This window comes from Canis aureus, chromosome 16, assembly GCF_053574225.1.
Source record: "Canis aureus isolate CA01 chromosome 16, VMU_Caureus_v.1.0, whole genome shotgun sequence".
Classification (NCBI taxonomy): Eukaryota; Metazoa; Chordata; class Mammalia; order Carnivora; family Canidae; genus Canis; species Canis aureus.
Window position 1 is genome coordinate 8,068,814 of NC_135626.1, and position 24,972 is coordinate 8,093,785.

The 24,972-nt window shown below is 56.6% G+C and overlaps 1 protein-coding gene across 2 annotated transcripts in view; it reads left to right on the top strand.

Moving 5' to 3' along the window:
• Positions 1-2,181: 2,181 nt before the first annotated feature.
• Positions 2,182-24,972, top strand: part of LAMC3 (laminin subunit gamma 3) — a 58,539-nt gene continuing 35,748 nt past the window's right edge. For both annotated transcript variants that reach the window (XM_077851092.1, XM_077851093.1), the window contains exons 1-4: positions 2,182-2,554; positions 16,448-16,752; positions 20,477-20,607; positions 23,832-23,998. In XM_077851092.1, the coding sequence (XP_077707218.1) occupies positions 2,182-2,554; positions 16,448-16,752; positions 20,477-20,607; positions 23,832-23,998 (976 nt within the window). The remainder of the gene's footprint in view (positions 2,555-16,447; positions 16,753-20,476; positions 20,608-23,831; positions 23,999-24,972) is intronic.

Here is a 24,972-nt window from a genome sequence, read left to right on the forward strand (position 1 = left end):
GGTCCCCATCCCTCCCTGACTCCCACTCCCTGGTCATTTCCTGCTGTGAATGTGTTTTCAGCAAACCACTTCCCCTCCCTGGGCCTCAGTTTCCGTATTTGTCCAGCCAGTGTCCTGGCCCCGGTTACTTTATTCTGGTCCCTGCGCCACAGGCTGCCTGGGGACCTCCGCCCAAGTGTCCTTGGCCGCCAGGGGGCGATAGGGGCCAGCCCCGTAATGTGGCCAATGTCGCCACCTGGTGGTGGATCCTGGGTGAACACGGACAACCGGACCGGGTGCTCACGCAGGAGAAACGGGAAAGTGGGAGCCGGGAGGAGAGCAGGACTGAGGTGGCCAGCAGGGCATGATGGCCCTGCTGCCAGGAGCTGGGCAAGGTCGGGGCACACCAAGCTGGCACCTTCTGAAGGAGCCATCACCCCTCCCTGCAGGATCAACCTTTGCCAGGCACGTGGCTCCTGCTCATTCCCCAAACATTCCCTGAACCACCCTCAGCGCAGGCCCTGGGGACACCAGGGGTAGGCACACTAAGCCCCTGTCCCCATGAGCCCCTCAGCTCCCGCAGACCCTCTGCAAGATGAAGCCTCACCTCAGCCCCACACCCCGCACTGTCTGGGCTCTGCACCGTCGCTTCAGCCCCAGGACCAACCTCCCCACCCCAGGACTGCAAACACACACCAGACCTGCCCTCCCCAGTCACCTCCGAGGCTTTGCACATGCTGTGCCTCCTGCCCTTCCCCCTACTCATCCTTTACGACTCTGTTTGTCACCTCTTCTTTGGAAAGCGTGCTCCCACTCTAGGCAGAAGTAGCCACCCCCCACCTGCCCCCACAGCCCAAGCCCCAAGGTGTTCATGGACATCTGCGCATATAGATGTGCTGGGAGGGCGATGTCGAACTCTCCTTGTGCCCCTGCTCTGGCACGGTGCAGAGTACACAGTGGGCAGGGGTATATGTTTGCTGCGGAACAAATGACCGTAAGCACACGGCCACCACCTGTCTTATAAAACAGGTGAGAACAAGCCTTGGAACGCCGTTGTCAGGCTGTTTCTTAGCACCCGCACAACCAGACAGAGGGCTGGGTGAGGGGGCAGGGTCTTGCCTTCATGACAGCGACAGACAGCAACGTGTCTCACGCTCGCCCCGTGCTGGGCTCGGGGCCAAGCACTTGGCAGGTGCTTAGGTATTTCCGGGAGGAAGGATTGAGTGCAGGGAGCGAAGTGCTCAGGGGATGGCTGGGAAGACTGGGTGGGCTGCAGCTAAGACACTGCAGACTGACCCACCTGGGAAGCTGCCACCACCGGAGGCCCTGGGAGCTCACCCTCTGAGTGCAGATCTAGGGACCAGAAGTAGGGGTCAAGCCCCAGCGCCCCACAAAGGCCTCTGCACCCCCACAGAGTGGGATGTGGGAAGCATGCTGCTGCAGGCAAGCTCCTCCGGTGTGACCCCTCTGGCCACTGAGGCAATCCACCAGAAGGGCAGAAGACGGCCTCTGAGCACTTCCGCTTTCCAAGTCACCAGCGAGGACATCTGACCGGCAGGGCCTCGTTTGCTTCTGGGACTGTCGCTGCAGAGGCTGCAGCCGGAGAGCAGCCCTCAGCATGCCAGACCATTTGTTTGCATTTTCCTTAGAGTTTTTCTGGAAGGGCCGCTACATTTCATCAAGTGCTTCCTCTGGCATCTGCTGATGGAAGCCGGTGGCTTTTCTCCCTTGATTTACTAACTGGTGAATCGGGGAGTCAAGGGGGGCGGTGTCTCCGAGGCGACACCGTGAGGGGACTGGGTGCCCTCGGTGACCGATACCAAGTTAGGCTCCCTCTGTCTGCTTGGGGAGAAGCCCGAAGTGAGCGGCGGGCGCGCCGTTCCGAGCTAACGGGGAGGCGGGAAGGGCGGGAGCCTCCGCCCCAGGCCGCCGGCGGTGGCTCTGCCCCGGGAGAGGCCCTTCACCGCGGGGCTGGCCGGAGCCTGGGCCGCAGGTCCCCGGGAGGCGCGATGCGCGACGGGGAGCAGCTGGGGCGCTCCCGGGCGCGTCCACCAGGTGGGGGTGAGCGCCGGGGACCGCGCGGCCCGGGGAGGGGGGGGGGCGGGGCGGGGCGGGGGCCGGGCCGAGCGGAGCGGAGCGGAGCAGAGCGGAGCCGAGCGGAGCCGGGCGGGCGCGGGGCGCGGGGCGCGGGGCGTCGGGGCCATGGCGGCGGCCGCGCTCCTGCTGGGCCTGGCGCTGCTGGGGCCGCGGGCGGCGGGCGCGGGGCCGGGCGCGTGCTACGACGGCGCGGGGCGGCCGCGGCGCTGCCTGCCGGGCTTCGAGAACGCGGCGTTCGGGCGGCGCGCCGAGGCCTCGCACACGTGTGGCCGCCCGCCCGAGGACTTCTGCCCGCACCTGGGCGCGCCGGGCGCGGGGCCGCGGTGCCAGCGCTGCGACGCCGCCGACCCCCGGCGCCGCCACGACGCCGCCTACCTCACCGACTTCCACAGCCAGGACGACAGCACCTGGTGGCAGAGCCCGTCCATGGCCCTGGGCGTGCAGCACCCCACCTCGGTCAACATCACGCTCCGCCTGGGTGAGCGCCGCGCCCCGGGCCTGCGGGCGGGCGGGCGGGCGGGCGGGCGGGGGAGCCTCCGCGGGCCCCTTCCCCGGCGGGGCGGGGCGCCGGGTCTGCACGCGGCGACCGTGCCCGGCCTCCGGGACCGCAACTGCGGGGAGACCCGCCCGGCCGCCCTCTAGGGCAGGAGCCCCCAGGCGTGGCCCGCCGCTCGGCTTCGGGGCGCACGAATCCCCGCGGGGCCGTGTGTGGTCCGGGCCGTGTTCCTGGGGCCGGGGGCCGAGGCCTTCGCCCCATTCACCTCCGGGGAGGTCGAGCCTCTGAGCAGGGCTGGACGCCCCGACCTGGCCGCCCCCACCTGGCCGCCCCTCCCGCCCCTCTGCCCGGTACCGGGCGCAAGAGCCCTCGGATCCCTGAGCTCGCTCAGCAGCCTCCCATCTGGAAATAGGAGAACCCCCGCCCCCACCAAGTGCGGCCCCACCCGGGTCCCCCTGGGCCCCAAGGTGTGCCAGGCGCTGAGCTGGGCCCCTTATCTGCTGCGGCCCCTGCAGCCCTTGAAGGGGGGGGGGGAGCGAGCTGGCCACTGGTTCCCGCTCCCTTGTCTGCGGATTTGAAATCTTCCCAAACTTTGAAAATTCAAGTATTTCTGTAACTCATTCTGGCTGCTGAACAGGACCCAAGGCTATTTATAGGCCTGTTTATCCTAGTTAGAGTGAATATTCATACATTTTGCTACTGAAATCTCATTTAAGTACAGCCTGTGGGGGCAAACCCAGCTGGGGGTGTCAACACAATTTATGGTATAAGAACTACATCATCTCTCTAAACTGTAAAAAATTGTGAATTCCAAAACACATCCATGGCTGAGCAGTTTGGATATGAGGTTATCCCCAATTTTCAGATGAGAAAATTGAGGCTCAGAAAGGTTAAGTGCTTTGCCCAAGGACATAGCTGCTAAGTGACTGGATAGGGACACCCACGTATTTCCAAGGTCTGGAGCATAAACTCCTTTACGTGAGCTCCGCCCAGCAATGCCTGGGTGACAGCCCTGTGGGGGCGGCTGGGAGATGGCATTGAAGTGGGGTGGGTGGGCGCTGAGCCCCTCAGCAGACCGGCCAGCTGTGGCCTGGCACCCCAAGAAGCTCAGTTCCCTGGGGTTCTGTGGCTTCCCCTGGCCTGTTGGGGCTGCTAGATGGGGCGGGGTCTCTGGCGAGGCGGGTGACCGGAAACCAGTGTGGGGAGGGAGTCTGGGGGAGCCGGCTGGACGGCTGGCAGAACCCCAAGGCCCCTGGGAAGGAATCTGGGGCGGGGTAGGGGCTGCGGGGGAGACACGCTGCTCTGTGACCCAGGGCGGGGGGCTGGCTGATGGGTTACATGTGTCGGGGGGACCCAGCAGGGCAGGGGGCTGAGCCCAGGCTCAAAGTGGGGGCGGGGAGGCCCGGTGCGTGCATTTGGGGCTGTTCCTGTTTGCTGAGTGCGGGTGCTTGGCCCGGTGACCCGATGAGCTCTGCCTGGGACCCTCACACTCACATCCACTCACATATGTCTGCTCACTCTCATACGCTCATCCACACCCCCCCACATACCTACTGACACTCGTACACTCACATTCATAACACATCATTCATACTTGTGTGCTCGTCTACACACACACCTACTCACACTTATGTGATCACCCTCACACCCTTACACTCACATTCGCAATCTAGTCACTCATACACACATGCACCCTCACATACATTTGCTCACACTTATGTGATCATCCACACACACATCTACTCACTCACATGATCACCCACACACACTTACGCTCGCATTCACACACTCTAGTCACTCATACACACGTTCATGCATACTCACATACATCTATCATACTCATGTGCTCATCCACACATTCATACATCTACTTACACTCATGCTCATCCACACACGCTCACACTCACACACCTGTCTACATCCATACACACTCACATACATCTACTGACACATGTATGTGCACCCACACACTCACATCTACTTACACTCATATGCTCACCCACCCACACTTACACTCACATTCACACAATCTAGTCACTCATACATTCAACACACATTCATACACACTCACATACTTCTGCTCACACTCATGTGTTCATCCCCATACTCACACACATCTACTTACTCATGCTCATCCATTCATATTCACACCCACACACATCTACCCACATTCATACACTCACACACATTCACACACACATACATCTATTCATACTTGTGTGCTCATCCACGTACACAATCTACTCACACTCATATGTTCACACACACACTTACACTTACACCTATCTAGAGACTCATACACTCACATACATCTGTAGACTTTTGTGCTCATCCACACACACATCTACTCATACTTGTGTGCATAAACACCTATACACGTGTATATGTGCAGTCATACACACTCACATTTACTCATAGTCACCCTTACACACATCCACTTAGTCATATGCTAACCCTCACATGTACACATTTACTCAGATAAATTCATACTCACCTTCACACTCACATTCACACACTCACCTCCACATACCCACACACATCTACTCACACTTACATCTATTCACATGCCTGCACCCACAGTGATGTCCACATACTCACCCTCACACATCTACTTATAGTCACGTTCACCCTCATTCATTTACACTCACACATTCACGCACATCTACTCACTCACATATTCATCCTCACAAACCCACACACTCACTTGCACACTCACTTAAACTCACTCATACAGTTGCACTCAAGCATTCACACACACACACACACCTTACCCTGAGCCAGCGTTCTTTCTGTCACCTTGTGCGGCACCAGGCATATAGGAGGGGTTCCGGGGTGTTTGTATGAATGAAGAAGAGAAGACTGAATGAGTGGATGGCAGTGTCCCCTCCTCCGTCCTGTGTTTCTGGGCCCAGCTCAGGACCTTGGTTGCCTGCTTGGGGAGACAGAACAGAGTAGAAATCACAAAACAAGCATTGGGTGCAGGCATGGCTCAGCCACTCACTAGGCAAATGCTGCCACCTCTTTGTACCCTCGTGTCCCCCCCCCCTGTGAAACAGGGCTAAGCCTGGCCACCTCCCAGCTGGTTGTGCAGGCTCCATGAGCTCAGGTTGGCCACGTGCTTACAGGAGCTGTGACAGTCCTTGTGTGCGGCCAAGGCCACTCTGCTGAGAACAACTCAGGGCTGAAGTTCCCTGGCGGATGGCCTCTACCCAAGGATTGGGAAATGCCTGCCAAGCTGGCTCCCCAAAGATGTCCTGCCCCTGGGCCCTGTTTCCACACCGGGGGTGCCAGAGACCCATAGCGGCCCCAGATTCAGCCCATTTTGTGTTCCATTCAGCTTTGGTTTGCTCCATGCTGAGCTGTGGATTGCATAATCAGGGGAAGGAGAGGTCTGGGGCGGTCAGGGTGTTCCCAGCGGAGCCCCCCATCCTCCCCTCTGGGTCCTGTGGCCACCTCTGCTGGCTCCATCTCCTGCTCCCCAGGTCCCCCACTCCTTGGGGCTCATGGGAGGAGAGAGTGGGTGGCTGGCTCTGGCCTGGGGCCCCTAGAGGGAGCAGGGTGAGGGACAGGGGAGGGAGGGGCGGCTGGTCAGCCCCGGGATGGAGGTCGCTGCTTTCCCAGCCCCCTGTGAGCTCACAGACATCTGTTCCAAATCCCAGAGTCGCCAAGCTGAGCCTTCCTGTCTGGGATGAAAGGCAGCAGCAGGGTCTGGCGGCTCCTGGCCCTCCACGGAGGTCCAGGGCAGCGGGCAGGCTGGGGGAGGTGCCTGGGCAGCAGGGATGAGAGACACTATTGGTGGGGCTCCCCGCTAGTGCTAAGAACCCCAGCCCCGCCAGAGTTCTTTTACAGGCAGGGAAACTGAGGCTCCCAAAGTAAAGTCTATTGTCCAGGGTCACACAGACAGTACTTGGCAGGCCCTGGGGTCCTGCCCAGATGGTGCTGCACTTGGGAACGATAAGCTGCTGGGTTAGGCTGGTCTGAGCCTTGGCTTTTGGTGAGGGTAGAGAGAATCTTCCTTCTCACTCCAACACTTCCTTGGATTTCTGAGAATCTCCTGCAATAACAGGAAAATCGTTGAGTTCCTGAGCTAGTGAGCGCTGAGCTGTCCGGTGCGGGGGGGGCGGGGGGGGGTTTGCAGGAGAAAGCAGGTGGGCTCTTGCCTGCCCTCTCTCTCACTGCAGGTCCCACAGCTCGTGTGCAGGCCTTCTCTGTGCCTTTTGCAGTCCAGCTGGCTGCCCACTGTTGACTGAGCCTCGGCTGTGCTGGCCTTGGGGTATGCCCTGCCAGGAGACGGGTGAAGCCCAGGATGATGTGAATGAGGATTTATGCTCTGGGAACATACTCGGTGTCTGCGGAAGCTGACAGAAGAGCAAAGGACGTTTCAGGTCAAGGGGGAGATTGCTGTGTGTGTTCTTGGACCTGGCGGCCTGGATGGCTGGAGCGGAGGGGACCAGGGGGAGACCATGGGGGCTGGACGTCAGGAGGCCCCTGCTGGGCCCTGCCAAGCCCCTGAGCCAGCTGGGTGTCCGGAGCTTTGGCTGCATGGCGTCTTCCTTTTTGAGTGGGCGGCCGTGTTTGCGTTGGCCGGGGCTGGGGCCGGGGGGCTGCGGCCTCCTGCCTTCTCCCTGGAGGTTCTGGCTGGAACGCTGGGCTCTACGCGGATCGAGGGTCAGGGCAGCAGCCTTGCTTGGCCTCCGCGCACAGAAGCAGCCACCCCGCAGCCCCTGGGCCCAGCTGGTCCTGGCCGCCTCCCCCTGGCCTGGGCTCCTCAGGACCCACCGGATTCGCAGGAGCCGGAAGTCCCAAAGTCCAGTTGAGCACCTACTATGTGCTAGGCTCTGTGCCAGGCCCTCGGGATACAGCAGTGCGCAGGCCGCTGTCAGCCCCCCTCAGCTTAGAGGGGCCCTCCTCTGGGCAACCCCCTGCCTTCACAGAGGGTCGTGCTGCACTGGGGTTTGGGCATGTGTCCATCCCTTGCTCTGGGATGCAGAGGGAATGCCTGTCGTCACAGCCTCACCATGGCGCTCGGCACAGGCCCCCCACGCCCTGCGCAGGGGCAGCTTGCTGAATGTTGGTGCGGTGAATGAGGGGCACAGCAGCGGGTGTTTAGCCTCGGACATGCCACGTGTGTGCTAGAACTGTTCCCAGTGCTTTGCAAGTGTTTTAACTCCTTAAGCCCTGTTGTTATGCCCATTTTGCAAAGCAATTAAAAAAGGAAAGGCAGATGAGGCACCGCGTTCATGTCACTTGCCCAGTTAAGGCCCCAGGAGGTTAGGTATTTTGCCCAAGGCCGCACATAAAGGGTGGAGCAGATATGAATGCCAGCACCTCGTGGCCACAGCACGTTCCCTTGTTGGGAACCAGGGAGCAAGTGCAGCAGTGCATGAGCACAGGATTCGACAGTGTTCCAGATACATCCCGAACTCCTAAGCTGTGGCATTCCCAGGGGCCCCAGCCCTCCCCTAGGTCCCATCCCTCCATCCGGCTCCAGCCACCTCCCCCTCCCTTCCCCTGCCCTCCCGCCATCAGAAGTACTCTGGCTGTGCCTGTGGGGATCCCAGGGGGACATTCAGGACTTCCCCCTGCACCTCTCTCCTAGTCTCTCCCCCTGAGCTCTTGACCAGGTAAGGTCCTCCTGAATGTCAGCCCTCGGATGTCACACAGCCCTCAAACCTAGGGTCCAGTCATTGCAGCACTCCTCACCATAGCCAGGGCAGAAGCAACTCAAGTGTCCATGGAGAGATGAACGAATAAGCAAAACGTGGGATATACATGCAATGGACTATCGATTAGCCTGGGAGAGGAGAGAGGTCCTGGCACCTGCTACGTGGAGGAACGTTATGCTAAGAAGGACAAATGCCATGTGATTTCACTTATATGAGGCCTTACAACACCCTAATTCTAGAGACAGAAAGTAGAATGGTGGGTGCCGGGGGCAGGGAACGGGAGGGAGTGGGAAGTTGTTCGTGGGGTGAGGACTCTCAGTTCGGCAAGGTGAAGAGAATTCTGGAGGTGGATGGAAGTGAGGGCTGCGCAACAGTGTGAATGTACTTACTTCTGGTGGCCTGTGTACTTCAGCGTGGGTAAGGTGGGGTGCCTGGCTGGCCCAGTCAGAAGAGCATGCAGCTCTCCATCTCAGGGTTGTGAGTTCAAGCCCCGTGTTAGGCATAGAGGTGACTTAAATTAAAAAAAAAAAAAAAAAAGTAGGTGGCTCAGTCGGCTAAGTGTCCAACTCTTAATTTCAGCTCAGGTCATCATCTCAGGGTCATGAGATTGAGCCCAATGTTGGGCTCTGCACTGGACGTGGAGCCTGTTTATGATTCTCTCTCTCTCTCTCTCTCTCCCTCCCCCCTCCACTCACTCTCATGTGTGTGCTCTCTCTCCCTCTCTAAAAAAAAAAAAAAAAAAAAAAAAGTTGAGATGGCAAATTTTATGTGTATTTAAAAGTAAAAAGGAGCAGCCCAGGTGGCTCAATGGTTTAGTGCTGCCTTCAGCCCAGGGCATGATCCTGGAGACTCAGGATCGAGTCCCGCATCGGGCTTCCAGCATGGGGCCTGCTTCTTCTTCCTGTGTCTCTGCCTCTCTCTCTGTCTGTTTCTCGAATAAATAAATTTTAAAAGATCTTAAAAAAAATAAAACAAAAGGAAATTAAAAAGGAAAGGCATCCTTCTCCCATCTCTCCATGTACCAGGGCAAGAAATTTGGGTGTGAGCTGTGATTCTTCCCTCCTTTGCCTTCAGCACTCACCAGATCACTAGATCATTCTCTGGAATAGCCTTCATGTTTGCCGTCCTCTCCACCATTTTCACTGAGCTCCTCTTCTGTTCCTGGACTTACTGCAGTGGCCTTGAATGCCTTGCCGCCTCCCTTTGCAAATGGGTCATTAGTACGTTTCAGTCACATCGGCCGATCAGACCTGAGAATCCTTCTTAACACAAAGCCCTAGGCAATAATCAATCAGATGAAACTATTTGCTCTTTCCAGGTTAGACAGTGTGCTTGACAATCTTGATTCATATTTAGGGTGTAGACTCTTGGTTCAAAGATAAGAGAACCGTGATGGGCCCAGTTCTCAGCCAGCCAGGCTCCCATGGCACTTGGCATTGTGCTCATGGGGATTCCCTAGCTCCTCACAGACCCACTGTGCCCCAAATTGCCAAGACCTGGGGTGGGAGAGGAAGACAGGAGCAGCGAATGACTGTGATAGGGCCAAGTGGTTCCCCTGTAGGCTGGGACCAGCTCTCCTGGTTCTCATGCCCGCAGTGGGCAGGGTGGCTTCGCCCACACATTCCCAGCTCAGCTCCCCACCCTGCCCCATCCAGCCCCACCCCCGGGCCACTGCTTCCCAGATGGCTCCAATTAAAGAGCTTTGTTTTGTTTCCACTTTCCCAAAATAAGCTGTGTTCCGAGCGCACTCTGCTTGTCAGTGCCGGATGTGAGCGGCTTGGTTTTGTGACCGCCCTGGTGTCATTCCTGATGGGCTTTATGCCCCAGCTGGTTGGAGAGGACGTGCTTGGTGCTGGTTTGGGTGGCCTCGCAGTCTCCGTGGGTGCCAGCACCTCCTTCCCGGGCAGCCCCTTGTGTCTGGGCACCCACAGATTCCTGAACGAGAGTGGCCTAGTTCAAGGCCATAACTCTGGGGGCAGACAAGCCTGCAGTCAAGTAGAGACATAGCTAGATTCTGCGTGACATTGAGCGAGGCCCTTTCTCCTGCCTAAGCCTCAGGCTCCCTGTTAGTAAGACGGGCACAGTGATGCAACTGTTTGAGGTCTTAGCCTTAAGGTGCTGAGTAATGTACTTAACATGGTGCCTGGCACATAGTAAGTGCTTACTAAATGCTGACTGTTCTACAACAGATGCATTCAGGGGTTGTGGCTTGCAAAATATCAGCGGCATTGTCAGACCTCCCTGCCTCAACCCATTCACTGGATCATAAACTCCTTGAAGGTACAAATCATGCTACACCTTTACTTGCTCATATGGCAAGCATTTATTGAGCACCTACTGTGTGCCGGGCACTGTGCTCAGCTCTAAGGAGTCCCATGCCCTGTCCCAAGAGGGTCACAAACTAGTGGAACAGATGGGCAGATCTTTTGAGAACTGGATGAAGAAGCCCAGGGAGGCTGGGGGGGGGGGGGCACTGATGAGGGGGGAGTGGCCATGAGCCAGGAAAGGTGGGAAGAAGGGCATTCCACACTGGACTCAGGCTGGGGTATGTGGTCCGTGGGCTAAGCCAGAGGGATGAGCAGGGGCGCATGGGAGCCAACCAGGTGAGGAGGAGAGGGAACAGCATTCAGGTAGGGGGAACAGCATATTGGGCTGCTAGGAGGCAGATCTATGTGCTCCCAAGCAGTGTTGTCCCTGTTAACAGTTGGGAATGACATTTTGGCCCAGCGTTCCTAACAGGAACACACCTATCTTAATCACCCTGAAGCCTCATCATCCCCCGGAGCTTGCAAGGGTATGGGTAGAGGCTGCGAATTTAATTCTTGTCACTGCTTAGAAGATCTTGGGGCTGCTTCCTTCCCCCGCTTTTGGGTTGCCTTTGGCAGAAACCTTTTCATCACAAAGCTGGGATTAAGCTGTTTTCTTGGCCCTTCTAATTAACTCTTGTAACAAAAAGTCCCTGCCGAGTGTCTGTGATGTTCCTGTGTCTCCTCTCACCTCCTGGCTTGGCAAGGAAGAGGAAGAGCCGTGGTGCTTCCTAGTGCGTGATGTTGCTTCTTTGCATGAAATCCCAGCGACTGCCTTTTTCCGATCACGCTTCTAGCTGCCAGCTACCTTTTAAGTGGCTCCAAGCTCCCCTCCCGCGATGTGTCTGGCTGCTAGATGTTTACAGAGGAGTCTGGGCCGTGGGACCCGCTGCGGCCTCCACCCCGCATGCTCCCGTGAGTGCACATCTGGGCTAAGCCCCTGCCTGGCTCTGAAGCCTGAACCTCGGAACAGACGTGGCCACCAGGCTGCCCCCAGACACTGACTCGGTTTATGACACATGCTTTCTTTTCAGGGACTCGGAGTTACGGTGCCAAGCTGTGCCGTAACAGAACTTTGAAAAACACTGGAAACAGAACATGGCAAGGCGGTTGCTTTTCAAAAAAAAAAAAAAAAGTATTTTTTTTAAACGTGTTTTCTCCAGTTTTTAAATTAGAACAAGCTTTGTGAAAGAAAAATAGGAAAATGTAGAACAGTTGAAGAAATGCCACTCGCGGCCTCTGCCCGGAGGACACCACGCTGACTCGTTTGATGTCTCTCTTTTCTGTCTATTCTTCAGGGATTTTTAAATAATAATCTGATGATTCTGAACGTATGATCTTATGTCTTTCAATTCAGCATTATGGCTTAAGCTTTCCCCGTGTCATACAAGCTCACTGCCAGCTGTTTTTCTACGGCTTTGGTCATCCTGTGAATTTATATCCTTCCATTTATTGGATGCTGATGATTCCTGTGTTTCTCCTTTTAAGAAAACACCTGGATGAACGTTTTCATGCATTTAGTCTCCATTCCTCGTTTGAATTCCCAAAAGTGGGATGATTTCACCAGAGGCAGGGGATACTTCCACGGCTCTTCATCCGTGCCTCCAAAATGCCTTCCTAAAGGGCCGATGCACGTAGATATGTTTCCTATTTTTTGTTTTATTGTGTTAAATAGACATAAAATGAAGCTTAAGCATCTTAACCACTTGTACTGTTGTGCAACCGTCACCACCATCTACCCACAGAACTTTTCCCTCTTAAACTGAAACTCTGTTCCTGTTAGACATGGACTGCCCCCACCACCAGCCCCTGGCCCCCGCCACTCCCTTCTCCATCACTATGAACCCAACGTAAGTGGAATTGTAGTATCTGTCCTTTGGTTCCTGGCTTACTTCACTCCACACAATGTCCCTGGGTTCCATCCGTGTTGTAACATGTGTCTGGATTTCCTTCTTTTTCAAGGCCGGATGCTATTCCATGGTGTGGGTGGACCATGGTTTGTCTGTTATCCCTGGATGGACACATGGGTTTTCTTTCCACTTTCTGGCTGTGGTGAATAGGGCCACTATGAACATGGGTGTGCAGATGCCTGTGCAAAACCATGCTCTCAGTTCTTTGGGGTATGTGCCCAAATTGCGGGATCATAGAGTCCTTCCCTTTTCACCTTTTTGAGGAAGTGCCAGACGTTTTCATAGCGAATGCACCATTCTATGCTCCCATAAACCATGCACAAGGCTTGTGTTTCTCCACCTGCTCGCCATCACTTGTGAATAGGTGTTTTTTTGTCTCGAATCATGGCCATCCTAATGGATGTGAGGTCTAGTTTTTTGTTTTTGTTTTTTCAAGATTTTGTTTATTTATTCATGAAAGACAGAGAGGCAGAGACACAGGCAGGCAGAGGGAGAAACAGGCTCCCTGCAAGGAGCCCAATATGGGACTCAATCCCAGGACCCCAGGATCACACCCTGAGCCAAAGGCAGACGCTCAACCACTGAGCCACCCAGGCATCCCCAGTCCACCCGTTAAAAGTGTAAGTGCATTTTAGTCTGCTCATAGAATTGCGTCCCCATCCCCACTGTTGCCTTTGGAACTTTGCATCACCCCCAAAAGGAACCCTGCACCTGCTTGCTGTGTCTGCCCCCCAGCCTCCACTCCTCCCACCAGGCCCTGGCAACCACTAATTAATCTACTCTGTTTTTATGGGTTCGCCTACTTGGGATGCTCAAGATAAGTGGAATCATATGATGTGCAGTCTTTTGTGATTAGCCTCTTTCGTTCGACCTACTGTTTTCGAGATGTATCCACGTTGTAGCATATGTCAGAACATCATTACTTTTTAAAGATTTTTTTATTCATGAGAGACACACAGAGAGGCAGAGACACAGGCAGAGGGAGAAGCAGGCTCCCTGTGGGAGCCTGATGCAGGACTCGATCCAGGACCCCAGAGTCATGCCCTGAGCCAGAGGCAGACTCTCAACCGTTGAGCCACGTAGGCGTCCCAGACCATCATTACTTTTTATTGCTGAACACTATTCCGCCGTGTGACATATCACATTTTATTGATTCATGTGTCAGTTGACAAACATTTGAGTTGTTTCCAGCCTTTGGATATTATGAGTAATGCTGCTGTGAACAGCCGTGTGCGTTTGCACAGACACATGTTTCCCCTTCTTTGCTTGTGCACAAGCCTCGGGGTGGAACTGCTGCATCCTGCGTATTCCGTGTTGGCCTTTGCAGGAAGCACCGGGCTGTGTTCCACGGCAGCCACGCCATCTCGCATTCCCAGCAGCCGTGTAGGAGGGCTCCAGTTTCTCCACATCCTCGCCAGCACTTGTTTTTATCTGTCTTTTTTATTATATCCAGCTTAGGGGAGTGAAGTGGTGTCTCACGGTGGTTTTGATTTGCATTGCCCTGCTGGCTCATGATGTTGGGCATCTTCTCATGTGCTTATTGGCCAGTTGTGTATCTTCTTTGGAGAGATGTCTGTTTAGATGCTTTGCTCATTTTTTTTTAATTGGATTGTCTTGGGATCCCTGGGTGGCGCAGTGGTTTGGCACCTGCCTTTGGCCCAGGGCGCGATCCTGGAGACCTGGGATCGAATCCCACGTCGGGCTCCCGGTGCATGGAGCCTGCTTCTCCCTCTGCCTGTGTCTCTGCCTCTCTCTCTCTCTCTGTTTGTGTGACTATCATAAATAAATAAAAAAATTGGGTTGTCTTTTATTGAGTTATAAGAGTTGTTTGTATAGTTTCGGTAAATCCCTTCTGAGATATGAATTTGCAAATATCGTCTCGCATCCTGTGGGTTTTCATTTTCTCAGTAGCATCTTTAGAAACAGACAATTTTGACTCCGATGAGGACCAACGTATCTCTGTCACTTGGGCTTTTGGTGTCACATCTAAGGAACCTTTGCCCAGCCCAGGTCACAAAGATCTGCTCCTGTATTTTCTTCTGAGTTTTGTAGTTTCAGTGCCTACATGTGACCAAGATGCTTAAACAGGGGAGACTGAAGTGATGTCTCCTGGGTTGGTAAGGAAGACTGCAGACAGGGACAGAGGTGCGGCGAGGGCCAGGCCCCCGGGGGTATCTGGGCCCCAGGGCAGAGAGAAGAAAGCAGATACAGGAAGCAGAGGGTCTCATGCTGCCCTGGGGACGAGAGGCTACCAGCCACGGTAGGACCGGTGACCATTTGTTCACCTGTTCGTATATGTGTAGACACTCGTGGTGCCTGCTCAGGCACTGGGCACTTTGCAAGGTGCTAGGGTGGCAGAGCCTAGAAAGGAAAGGCCAGGTGCTGGTCTGAGCTCCATCCAGTGAGGGAATGCAGGTTAATGAGCAGGTGGTTCTCCCGTGATGAACGGGGGAGAGGGGACAAGGAGCGTATAACAGTCAGCATTCACCTTCCAGATCAGCCTTTGATGTCTTGCCTGTTTTGCAGACATGCATGCTCTTGCTTTAGAGGGGCTGATGCTCAGGGCCCCTGGGTGGCTCAGCGGTTGAACATCTGCCTTCGGCTCAGGGCTTGATCCCAGGGTCTTGGGATCTAGTCCTGCATCGGGCTCCCTGAAGGGAGCCTGCTTCTCCCTCTGTCTCTGCCTCTCTCTGTGTGTCTCTCATGAATAAATAAATAAAATCTTTAAAAAAAAGAGGGGAGAAGCAGGACTGGGGGATGCTCACCAAGCTGTGGAGGCTCCCCCCCTGCCTCCCCCAGCCCAGCCCCCCAGCCCAGAAACAGTCCCCCTCGGGCTCCCAGCGAGTCCTCTTCCAGAGTCCTCTTCCATAGCTTCCCATCCCCCAGCACTACTTGGTTCTTCCGTTCTTGTGGCACTGCTCCCTGACACCCCCTGAGCTCCGATGAGGGTGTAGGGACCCTTCCCTCCCTGCCCACTCTGCTCCCTGCCCATAGCCTTCCTCCCCATCCCGGCCTCCAGCACAGCTCAGAATCACTGTGGGGGATCTAAATTCATTGTTGTGGCTCCTCCTGGGACACGATGGTGGGAGCTGGGCTTGGTGGAGAGGAAGGCAGGGCGGGGCCCAAGCTGGAAGGAAGCTCCCCCATTCTCTTGGTGTGGGCAGCGGCAGTGTGGGAGAGGGGAGTGGGGTTCAAGCTACTGGAAGAGGAGGCCCTGGGGGAGGGATGAGCAGGGGTCTGAGGAGCAGCCCAGGAGCATGACCCAAGAGGGGGGCTGCACAGAAGCCTGGGGGAATTGCCAGGCCCCTGGCTGTGGCCATGGAGGGCTGTTGGTGAGGGAGCTTTCCAAGAGCAGTGTCCGTGGAGCAGCCCAGAGAAGCTGAATTGCAGTGGACTGCAGGCCAAGATGGGAGGTGAGGCCGTGGAGCCAAGCAGATGCAGACTTCTCTTGAGAAATTTGGACCAAAAGAGACATTAGATGGACACTGGAAGAATAGAGGGTCCTGGGAGGGTCGCACTGGGGCTTAGGGGAGTTGGAACAGGGTGTCTCTAGACTCCAAAGGTGTGAAGTCACTGGAGAGGAATGAGCCCAAAGACACAGGTGGAAGGATTGGCTTTGCTGGGGTGTAGTAAAAGAAATAACTTTCTAATGGTAAAGCAGCCTTCTTCAGGATGTGGCAACATGCTGTTGCTAGAGATATTTGAGCAAAAAGAGTTGGCTGCCCATCAGGGGTCTGACAATGCAGGTTCCCATGCAGGGAGGCAAGGTGGCCGAAGCAAGGGATGGCAGGTACCCAGGAAGCTCTCCCTCTGGGTCCGGTGCCCCTGACAGGCATCGCTCATTGATCATGGCACTGCAAGCACGGCGCTCTAGACAGCCTCTAACCTCCCACCCAAGAGAGTTTACACAAGGCCGCCCTCCCACTGTCCTTGCGCCAGGACTCTGACCCTCCCTTCCCTGCTGTAAAATGGGTCCCTGCCTTCCTACTGCAGGGAAAGCTTACGAGATCACCTACGTGAGGCTGAAGTTCCACACCAGCCGCCCCGAGAGCTTTGCCATCTACAAGCGCACACGTGCTGGCGGCCCATGGGAGCCCTACCAGTACTACAGTGCCTCCTGCCAGAAGACCTACGGCAGGCCCGAGGGTCAGTACCTGCGCCCTGGCGATGACGAGCGGGTGGCCTTCTGCACCTCGGAGTTCAGTGACATCTCCCCACTGAGCGGTGGCAACGTGGCCTTCTCCACCCTGGAGGGCCGGCCCAGCGCTTACAACTTCGAGGAGAGCCCTGTGTTGCAGGTCAGAGAGGAGCGGGCTTGGTGGGTTGGGTCCCCAGGACTGGGGGAGCGCAGGAAAAAGTGGGAGGACGCAGGGCTTCCTATGGGATGCCACAGTTTTCAGACCTCAAACAACAGAGGCCTTGGTGGCGTCTCAACGTGTTGTAGATGCCGACAGTGAGGTTGATGCAGGAACCCCTGCGCAGCCTGCAGCAGCAGAGCCCTGGGGCTCCCGGGGGCCCCGTGACAGCCACCAGCTCTCCTGGCCCCTTCCTGACTTGGGTGGGGAGGCGGAGGCCTGGATGGCAGAGACTGTTTCCCAGGGCCACACATGAGTTCGTGGAAGGGCCCAGACCAGATCCTGAGTGTCCTGACTCCTTACTGGGGCTCTTTCTAGAACCTTCTAGAACACCCTTCGGAGGGCCTTGCTTCCTTCCTCTGTGTCCCCAAGGGTTTTTATGATGATAAAATGAGAAACGAGAAAAGAACATAAGTTTAGGAATCGCAGTCCTGGTTCTGTGCTTTAAGCTGGCACTGCGCTCTCCAGAACGTCCTGCAGTGACAGAAATGGTGTCTGGCTGTGCCCTCCAGGGTGGTGGCCACTACCCACATGTCTAGAGTGCTAGGAATGAGACTGGCATGACCGAGGAACTCAATTTTTAAGTCTGGTTTCATTTTAATGAATTTTCATTTAAACTGCTTGGTGTCAGCAGTCAACTCAAACACCGCCAGCACAGTGCTTGGCACGTAAGAGGTGCTCAATCACACTTTTCAGGGAAGAGCTCGAGGTGGCTTACCCTTCTCGTCCTCATGGCCAAGAAAGAATAGCAGGCTTGTAGCTGTGTCCATTCACACAGGCCCCCCTGTCCAGCCCACCCACGTCTGCCCAGGCTTGTGGCCCTACCAGTTTTGGCACCCAGGCACGTCCTTATTCCTGTGTGTCAGTGACCTTTCACCTACAGATGTGGGGGTCTGTGCGATGTTTCTGGGCACTGGACAGCCCTCTAGTCTACTTCCCAGAGTTTCCTGTGCTGAGAAAGACAGCCATCCCTTCCCTTGACAGGTTCAGAACGTTCCCTTTGCCAGTCAGCGATAACGAGGGGGCAAGGGTCAGAATTCCTGTTTATTTCTAGAGGGAACACTTAGGCCCAGAAAGAAATTGTGTCCCTGCCAGGGCTGGTTCGGGGTCGCCAGGACCTCCCTCAAGTCTAGTGATTCTCTCGAAGGACTCACAGAACTCAAGAAATCCGTGAAACTCAAAACGGACCAGAGGTGCCTGGAGCAGGGTCCAGGGAGGACCGGATGTGGAGCTTCCCGTTGTCCGATCCTGGTAGATTCATGGCGACAGCACTTATTTCTCCCAGCAACGATGTGACAATGTGCAGAGTATTGCCAACAGGGAGGCTCCCCTATACCCTGTACCCTGGAGTTGGTCACATAGACGTGGCTGATGGCCTGCACGGCTGACTGTGACCGTCGTCAGCTCCCCTAGAGGGCAAGCTGATCCCATGTGGCCCGAGGCACCCCCTAAACCAGTTGTTAGCATAGACTGGAGTGACCCAAGACCGCAGGTGAAAAAAGACACTCTTCTCAAGCAGGGTGTTCTGGGGGCTTAGAAGTGACCTCCCAGGAGCAGGGGGCAAAGGCCTGACCTCTCTTTGGGCAAGGCTAATCCTTCAAGGTACAGAATCACACGTCCAGATGCCCAGCCCTCCTTGTCTCATTCAAAATGGTCACGTCATCATCATGATTCTGTTTAAAATGACAATTTCTTCCCCACAGGGCTCCAGACTCTGTAGATTACAAATTATTAGCCAAGGTCATCTGAAGATGAGCAGAGGGCCAGACCCCCCATTCCTGGGTCTGAGCCATCACCCCGGAGCAGAGGCTCAGGCTAAGGCCCCTCTCTGACTTGCTGTCTCATATGTGCTAGACATTGTCCCCAACAGAGAAGCAGTGTTTTCAGAAATGCTGCCCCCTACCCTCCTCTGCTCCCAGGGGGAAGCGGACAGATGAAAGGCAAGTCCATCTTGCCCTTCTGTCCTCCCCTCCTGGCAGCTCTGGGAAGGTGCTTCCTCTGAGGACTTGGAGCATTTCAGGGTGAGAAGTAATGAAAGACGTGGGTGCGTGGCTGCTGGGTCTTGGGTCCCTCTGTTCCCCATGAAGCAGAATCCAGCCACCAGATCCGAGTGGCCACCTGAGCGTCTCTGCTGTAGGGTGCTGGCCGGAGCAGGGGCTCCCTGCCTCCTGCATCTTAATGCCACATCCCGGACCGCAGGTCTGTGCAAAGTCCACCCAAGACCCCACCCGTGGTTTTAGCTGGGGCCATCACAAGCTGCAAAAGCCCGTCGTACGTCACAGATGTGGTTTGCCCTAAAATGACCTTTACGGCATCGGGGAGTGCCTCATACGACTTGGGCTGAGAGAACCAATTCCCCTTCTCTCGCCAGCCCCCAACTGTGCACACTCTCCAGCCCCAGGCACCAGCTCTTTGTTGTCAGCTGACCCAGGGACCTGCCGCATCCACACCACCTGGGCATTTGCTAGAAGTGCAGAAGCCCAGGCCCCACCCCTGACCTCTCCATCAGAGGCTGCATTTTAACCAGATCCCTGAAGGCACTGACATTTGCCAGGTGATTTGCGGGGTGTCGGAGCACTTATAAGCCCTGCTCAGTGCTGAGGCTTCCGCTGAAGTATTTCAGGTGCTGGACCCTCCCTCCCCAGCAAAGACATCCTTGGGCAGAGGCCCCAGGCCCTGGCAGTGGGTTGACTGAGCCACTGAGCTTAGAGGGAGCAGCAGAGTCCCGCTGGCCTGCGTCATGCTGGGGCCCAAAGACAGACTTTGCCAGAGTTTGTTTCAGCCCTGATGGGCCTGATTGCTAAACCAGGAGCTCCTGGGCTGAATTAAAATGCTGATTAAAATTCAGCCGGAGCTGCCTCTGTGTACCTCTGATTATAACAGCAGGCAGATGAAAATGTCAGCCTTCACGTGCCTTCTCCCCTTCCTCCCCGCCATGCTCTTCCAGGGGAAGGTGTCATTCAGCGATCAGCAAGTATTTACTGAGCACCTGTGACGAGCCAGCCAGAGCCTGGGGGCTGGGGTGCCGAGAGAACAAAGGGCCCCAAGTCCCTGCTCTTGTAGGGACAGATGTCACCTGGGGCGGGTGACTTGCTGCAGGAGTCTGTGCATTTGGGGACCTGCCCACATCAGGCCCAGCTGGGCACCGGGACATGTCCTCCTTCTGCTCAGCTCTAGGATGGGGGTGCAGAAGCCGTTGGGAGAGGTTAAGTGACCAGCATGACAAGTTATAGGATGGGCTTCCTCAGCCCTGTCCCCCAGCACCTTGGCTGGCCACTTACTGAGCATGTGCCAGACCCCATGCCCCACTGCTGACGTTGGCTACCCTCTAAACACCCTTGTGGGGTTGGCACAATCCCTTGTTTCATTTTACAGATGGGGAAACCAAGCCTTCAAGACATTGAGTAACTGTCCAGAGTTGCATAGCCAGTAAGTGGCCTGGCACCTGGACCGGCTCAATCCCAAAGCACAGGCTCCTTATTTCTGCACCGTTCTCGGGGATTTATCTAAAATCTAATAAGATTTGTCTAAGCTTGTCCCTGGGTCCTAGGAGACCCCACTCCCCTCCCAGGGCAGCCAGCTGGACCTTCACACAGAATAGGGTGAGAGCAAGTACTCAGGAGCCTACTAATGCCTTCCTTCCTCCATCCTTACCCCCGCCCCTCAGGAGTGGGTCACCAGCACTGAGCTCCTCATCTCCCTGGATCGGCTCAACACATTTGGGGATGACATCTTCAAGGACCCAAAGGTGCTGCAGTCCTACTACTATGCTGTGTCCGACTTCTCTGTGGGTGGCAGGTAGGTGAAAGGTAGGATGGCGGGGCCTGGGACCCCAGGACCCCAGAACTCTGGGCATGGGGCAGGAGGCAGCAGCCATATGGGGGTCATCCAGTGGCTGCCGTGGAAGGTGAAAAAGCCACATCATGATGCCTCGGCAGGAGAGAGAGTGAGGGCAGGATCCTGTCCCCTGGGGCTGGCATTCGAGGCCTTCATGGCCAGCAGCATCACCAGCTTCTACTTTTCCTGCATCAGCTGTGTTTCCACCACCATGTACAGGATATGCTAGGCCTTTGTACCTGCTGATCCCCCTGCCTGCAGATCAGTCCCTGCCCCTCCTTCCCTCCTCTCTTTCCCTTTTTTCTTTTACTTTTTCTTTCCTTTTTGCATCCTACAAGTACACTCATTTTTTTTTAAAGATTTTATTTATTTGTTAAGAGAGCATACAAGTGTGTGGAGAGAAGCAGGCTGCCCGTTGAGCAGGAACCCGATGTGGGGCTCCATCTCAGGATCATGACCTGAGCCAAAGGCAGACGCTTCACCGACTGAGCTCCCCCAGGCGCCCAAGCACACTCATTCATGCCACAAAGGAAGTGGCACTTATAGGAGTGTCTGGCAGTGGTCCAGGCTCCCACCTACACCCAGACTGGCATTCTATCTGATGTACACTTGCTCCCAGTAAAGCTGGTTAGGGGGGACTGTGGGCAGGTGCAGGACTTGAAGCTTTCAAAGCTTCACTTCTTTTAGCAGCACTCCTGACTTTACAAAGCATGAAGTCCATTCACCCCACTTCTGCCCCAGTCTCCTGGAGACCTTGGGTATGATAGAGCTTCACGGGGACCCAAACATTTTTAATGAGACTTTGAGGCACTTCCGTGCAGATGAACAGCTCAGGCCACTCCAAAGCCCCACAGCTGACTACTTGGAAGGAGCCCCAAGTGAGCAGGGGCTGGATTTCTGCCCCTTGCTCCTGGGGGACCTGCCAGGCTCTGCCATCTGGGTCCCCAGTGCAGGCTCCATGTGCTGCTCCGGTGTTGGTCAGTACATGCTCTGGTTTGGTTAAGCGTCTCCTCTCCAAGAAGCAGGGGCCGCCCAAAGGGCAGAGGCCCAGTCTTGCTCCACCTCCCTGGCCTGTCTCCCATGTGGCTGCAGGTACTGTGTGCACACGGCGGGCTGTGGAACCAGGGGAGGCGTAAGCAGTGTCTTCAGCATGAATGCTTGGGGGCTTCCTTCTTGGAAAGGAAAGAGGAAGACAGAGATTCCTGCCCCAACCTCAAGGGGGTGGCCAACAGTGGTCAGATCACTCTCCCAAAAGCATGTCAGCATGCCCCGGAATAACAAGGCCAGGGCCAGGGCAGGGTGTGCTGGCAGTCGAGGAGACTACTCTGTGGCCGGGGGCCCAGCCAAGGTGGAGGGAGGCTGGCATCCCAGCCAGAAGGGCCGGTGTGTGCCTCATCTGGAGATAGGCCAGGACCGTGGACTGAATTCATCCGTGTCCCACAGGCAGAGGGGAGCCTTTGAAGGGTTTGGCCAGGGTGGTTTTAAAAGGCCCCAGCTCCCGGCATCGCATGGGGAAGGATGAGAGGAGAGACAGAGATTGTTAGAAAGTGGCCTTGGAGGGCGGGCGGGGAGGGCTAGCTGGTGGGTCCACAGGCTGTCTGGGATGGGAAGTTGGCCTGCTCTGGGGGTGATGGCCTGTGGGAGTGGGAAGCAAGGGGCTTCTGGAATTCAGGGGCGCTCAGGTACTATTCAGAGAAGTAGAGAGGTTCAGAAAGGGAACGGAGGGCCCAGCTTGCACTTGCAGTGTCTGCACTCTTCAGCCCAGGCTGGGCTGGGAGTGACGGGGAAGTGGGGGTGTCTGGGAGGGCTCCTCCACTCCCACACTGGGTTTGGGTCAGACCACGTGGGGGAGGGCGAGCTCTAGCGCCTCCTGTCCGGGGGCTTCGGGCCAGAGAACATCTGGGCCCCAGCTGCCACAGCCAGACCACCCTCGGGCCTGCAGCCGGCTGGGGGGCAGGTGGGCCGGTGCCCTGAGTCCCGCAATGGCCTAGAAGAATTTCCTTCCTTCCCTAGGGGTCGGAGGGCTTCACGGGAGAGGGTGGTGTTTGCAGACCTCCTCGGAAACATGGGTGGTGCCTGTCTCTTGAGACTGCTGGGTGTCCACCTCAGCCTCTACCAGAAATGCTAGGGCATTACCTGCTTCCCTGGGGCTCCTGTGGAGGAAACAATGCCCTGTGCCCTTCCCAAGCCATGTCCCCAGAGTAAACACTGGGGGCACTGGCAGTGGTCACCAGTTTCTTAATGCCAGCTGAGGGCGGAGCATAGAATGCAGCTTATGGGAGCCACCAGGTGACCAGAGGGTAGTAGTGTCTGGGAGCACGGGGTCTGCGTGGAGCAGAACAGGGTGCAAATTCTAGCTCTACCACTTAGCACCTGTCCTTTCGGGGCCTGAGCCTCCATTTCCTCATCTGTGAAATGGGGGTGAGTGTGGTCCCTCCTGCCGCAGCAGGGAGGCTGCAGAGAGGAGGTATAAGCTGGGTCAGGGGTGCCACAGAGGAAAGCTAGAAGCTGAGATCATGGTGTCCCTAAAGCAGCTCAGTCTGGCCCCTGGGGATGGGGTCCAGGGAGGCCCCCACGGCTCACCTGATTCCACGGCTCTCCTAACCCTATATATGCGGGTGGATGGGGTGGGAAACGGGCCCTGGGGGTTGTCCCAGAGGCACAGAGTCACTGGGGACCTGAGATGAGTTGGGGGCTGTCCTCCGTAAAGAGCACCCTCTTTCTTGCCCCTCTGGACACAAAGGAGGACTGTGTGAGTTAGCTGGCTGGCTGCCCCCTGCCTCCACCCCCTGCCTGTGAGCTGCCCCACCTTCCACCCAGGGGACTGGGATGACTTCTTTCTGGGGCCCTCTCGGCTAGGGCTCCTTCAGCAGCAGCCTCATCAGCTTTGCCATTCCTAACTGGTGGCCTGGGGCGACCTGCGTGCCTCAGTTCCTTCATCTGTGAAATGGGGAGGTTAGGGGGCTTGTGGAGATGCAGTGGGGTCTGTCCGCACGCACAGAGCTCCAAATAGCCCAGTGCAGCCAGATCTCTGCTACCGTGGCCCACACCCCCGCGGGGCACATAGTGGGGGTTCCCTATGTTCCCCATCATTGAGCGATAGAATCAGGGGCCACCTGGCAATTAACCACTCCTTGGACAGTGCCTTCCCCAGTTCCTGGACCCCCTCTTCCATGTTCCCCCAGATGCAAGTGCAACGGGCATGCCAGCGAGTGCAGTCCCGATGGGGCAGGCCGGCTGGCCTGCCGGTGCCAGCACAACACCACGGGTACAGACTGCGAGCGCTGCCTGCCCTTCTTCCAGGACCGCCCGTGGGGCCGGGGCACAGCCGAGGCTGCCAACGAGTGTGTGCGTGAGTGTCCTGGGGCTTTGGGCACCGGAGGAGGCCATGGCTCAGGCTGGGAAGCAGCCTCCCTGAGACCTGGCAGTGGGGGCTGCACCCAACACTAACCCCCTGTGTCCCTGCAGGGATGAGGAGGGGCTAGGGTGAGAGCAGGAGGGGCTGTTTGTTCCTCAGTCTTTCCCCTACAAAACGCTCCCCCAGACCAAATCCCCTAGTGGAGGCCACTGCAGTGGGACTGCTGGGAGGCCCCCCTGCCCACCCCCCCCACCCCACTGTTCTTTGTTTCAGTGGCTCCAACCGCAGCTGCTAATCAAAGCCAGAAGGCCCCAGGTCCTGGGGGGCGCTGACCTGCCAACCCAGCCTCTCCCAGGGCCCCCCAGGCAGCCTTTTATGTCCTGGTCCCCTTGTGATGTGGCTCTGACCACCTAACCTCAGAGACGGGCTGGGGGGATGGTGCCATCATCCTTCTCTGGGACGTGGGGCTGCACGTGGGGTGGTTGGGACAGTCCCTTAACGTCCGCCCCAGCCCTCACCCCAGCTTCCCACGGTCTCCAAGCCCTACCCTGTCCCCCAGATGATCACCTGAACTGCTTCAGGCTCTCTGTGTGTAGCTGGCTGTCACCAGGCAGGAGGAACATGTTCTGGGCCGGCTATCCTCTGGGCGGGCAGTCCCAGGCTGGGGTGTGGAGGGGACCCTGTTCTGTGAACAGGGTGGCACTGTCTGCAGGAGCTTCCCAGTTCCACTGTGGCTCTCGCAGGTTCCTGTTACCCTCACTGGCCTGCCTCTATCAGGAAGTCCCCCCTGGGGCCAAGGAAGCTGTACTGGCTGGCTCACCCATTCTGGGACTGAGGCTGTCTCCGTGGTGGGTTCACAAAAGGCCAGACCACTTCTCCTGCCTTGTCCTTGCCCAGTGGTCACATCTTCGTCCTCTCAGCCACCAGCCTGGAAGCCAGGCCTTCGCACCTGAGCCCTCGACACCCCC